This window comes from Nanorana parkeri, unplaced genomic scaffold, assembly GCF_000935625.1.
Source record: "Nanorana parkeri isolate BGI_ZX_2015 unplaced genomic scaffold, ASM93562v1 scaffold2680, whole genome shotgun sequence".
In the NCBI taxonomy this organism is placed as follows: Eukaryota; Metazoa; Chordata; class Amphibia; order Anura; family Dicroglossidae; genus Nanorana; species Nanorana parkeri.
In genome coordinates this window covers 114578-117364 of record NW_017308948.1, presented here as the reverse complement: position 1 = coordinate 117364, position 2787 = coordinate 114578, and the positions used below count along the sequence as shown (strand labels likewise).

The 2787-nt window shown below is 52.5% G+C and overlaps 1 protein-coding gene across 1 annotated transcript in view; it reads right to left on the bottom strand.

Annotated features, from left to right (window-relative positions):
• Window positions 1-2787, bottom strand: part of SV2A (synaptic vesicle glycoprotein 2A) — a gene marked incomplete at its 3' end in the record, with an annotated part of 48612 nt that overhangs the window by 4253 nt on the left and 41572 nt on the right. The window contains exon 8 of the mRNA XM_018574023.1: window positions 699-863. Within this exon, the coding sequence (XP_018429525.1) occupies window positions 699-863 (165 nt within the window). The remainder of the gene's footprint in view (window positions 1-698; window positions 864-2787) is intronic.

Sequence of the window (2787 nt, the reverse complement as noted above, 5' to 3'; positions counted from 1 at the left end):
GTAATTCCAGATCTGGTCATGAAAGGGTTCCTGCCTCCAGTTTGGGATTTCCTGACAACACGCCGAGGTTGATGAAAGCATTGCGCTGGGTTTGGCATTGTGCCCGGGATGTGAAAGGGTTACAGCTGCATTTGGCATTTGTGTAATTTGGTAATGAAGGGGTTACGTTCCCCCTCAATGAGGCGGGGGTGCCAGATCGGCAGCGTCCTGCCACGGAAGAGAGTCGAGAGCAGCCGGCTGACTCAGAGAATGTGGGATGCCAATTGTCTCCCCCATAATAACGCCCTGCCACATACTACCTGCCCCGGGTGTAGATGTCTAATCTGTCCGACTATCAGGAGGTCCTGATCCCTCTATATAGATCTATCACTAGAGGGGTCCCCAGCAGGGGGAAGGAGGTCCTGATCCCTCTATATAGATCTATCACTAGAGGGGTCCCAGCAGGAGGAAGGAGGTCCTGATCCCTCTATATAGATCTATCACTAGAGGGGTCCCCAGCAGGAGGAAGGAGGTCCTGATCCCTCTATATAGTCTTCTTCTGTCGTCACTCTTCTATGTAGGTCACTTGGATAGGAAAGGAAATCTCCCCATTGGGATACACATTGTAATGAAAGCCAGAGAGACCCTCTAAGCCCCTCCCCCTCCCAGCATGCCCCCCTCTAACCCCTCCCCATTGTATCCAAACCCAAACGTCTTACTTGTCGTTTTGGTACTCTCCATTTTTGTGGACTTGGTTCTCAAGGGTGAAGTTGAAGTTGAAGCTGATGACTTGCTCGTTGGCGAAGTATTTGGTGCGCGAGGCGTATTCGATGTTCTGCAGATGTTTGATCATGTCCGGGAACCACACCGTCAGTCCGTAGTAGCTGAGGGACACATGTAGAGAACATTAGAAATCAATGGGATGGTGGGGGCCCCTCATAATTGGCACAGCGGGTGGGCGGAGCCGGGAACTCAGCACAGGGATGGTGGGGGCCCCTCATAATTGGCACAGCGGGGGTACAGACACGGGAACTCAGCACAGGGATGGTGGGGGCCCCTCATAATGGGCACAGCGGGGGTACAGACCCGGGAACCCAGCACAGGGATGGTGGGGGCCCCTCATAATGGGCACAGCGAGTGTATAGACCCGGGAACTCAGCATAGGGATGGTGGGGGCTCCTCATAATGGGCACAGCGAGGGTACAGACCCGGGAACTCATCACAGGGAGGGTGGGGGCTCCTCATAATGGGCACAGCGAGGGTACAGACCCGGGAACTCAGCATAGGGATGGTGGGGGCTCCTCATAATGGGCACAGCGGGGGTACAGACCCGGGAACCCAGCCCAGGGATGGTGGTGGCCCCTCATAATGGGCACAGCGAGCGAATAGACCCGGGAACTCAGCACAGGGATGGTGGGGGCCCCTCATAATGGGCACAGCGGGTGTACAGACCCGGGAACTCAGCACAGGGATGGTGGGGGCCCCTCATAATGGGCACTGCGGGTGTACAGACCCAGGAACTCAGCACAGGGATGGTGGGAGCCCCTCATAATGGGCACAGGAGTAGCCAACCGTGGCCCTCCTGCTGTGGTAAAACTACCAATCCTATCATGCCCTCGTCTCTGGGAGACATGCCTGTGTCTTGCAGTGCCTCATGGGACTTGTAGTTCCACAACAGGTGGCGGGCCGAGGTTGCCTTCTCATGTTCTGTATAAACATGAAGAACCCTTTAATTAGGGAGGAGTTATCTTTATAAATGTTACAATAAATGGTAATTAAATTATTATTCTGTCAAAACATCTAAATTCATTTTCGGGGGTAAAAAAAATAAACATTCTGAGAATTCAGTAAAATGAGGTTTGTAGAATCGGGAATTAGCATAACGGAGCTATTCATAGAACATTATTGTCATGTGTTGTACGAGGTCGGAGTTCTTCCTCGCATGTAGATGAGATAACTGCAAGAATTACAAAGTCACGGGATTCAGAAAAACGTTTTCTACAATAGATCGCCGACTTCCTGCCGACTCCCTGCCGACTTCCTTCTGACTCCCTGCCGACTTCCTGCTGACTTCCTTCTGACTCCCTGCTGACTCCCTGACGACTTCCTTCTGACTTCCTGCTGACTCCCTGACGACTTCCTTCTGACTTCCTGATAACTTCCTTCTGACTCCCTGCTGACTCCCTGACGACTTCCTTCCGACTCCCTGACGACTTCCTTCTGACTTCCTGCTGACTTCCTGCTGACTCCCTGCCGACTTCCTTCTGACTTCCTGCTGACTCCCTTGTGACTTCCTGCTGACTCCCTGGTGACTTCCTGCTGACTCCCTGACAACTTCCTTCTGACTTCCTGATAACTTCCTTCTGACTCCCTGACGACTTCCTTCTGACTTCCTGATAACTTCCTGCTGACTCCCTGACGACTTCCTTCTGACTCCCTGCCAACTTCCTTCTGACTCCCTGCCGACTTCCTGATAACTTCCTTCTGACTTCCTGCTGAGTTCCTTCTGACTCCCTTCTGACTTCCTTCAGAGTTCCTTCCGTCTTCCTGCTCAGTTCCTTCTGACTTCCTTCTGCCTTCTTCCTGACTTCCTTCTGCCTTCCCGATGACTTCCTGCACTGGTGACAATCTTGCCGTCTCTGACAATTAATTCATAACTAGATTTCAGGGGTTACACTCTTGGCCAGGTTTGTGCTGCTGAGCCACTGGATTCAACTCGTTAATAATCCATAATTGAAGAAGATCGATACGCGGAAGCCCTCAGTGGCTCCGGTCAGGCTGATCTCAGCACCATCAGGGTCCCCCCCC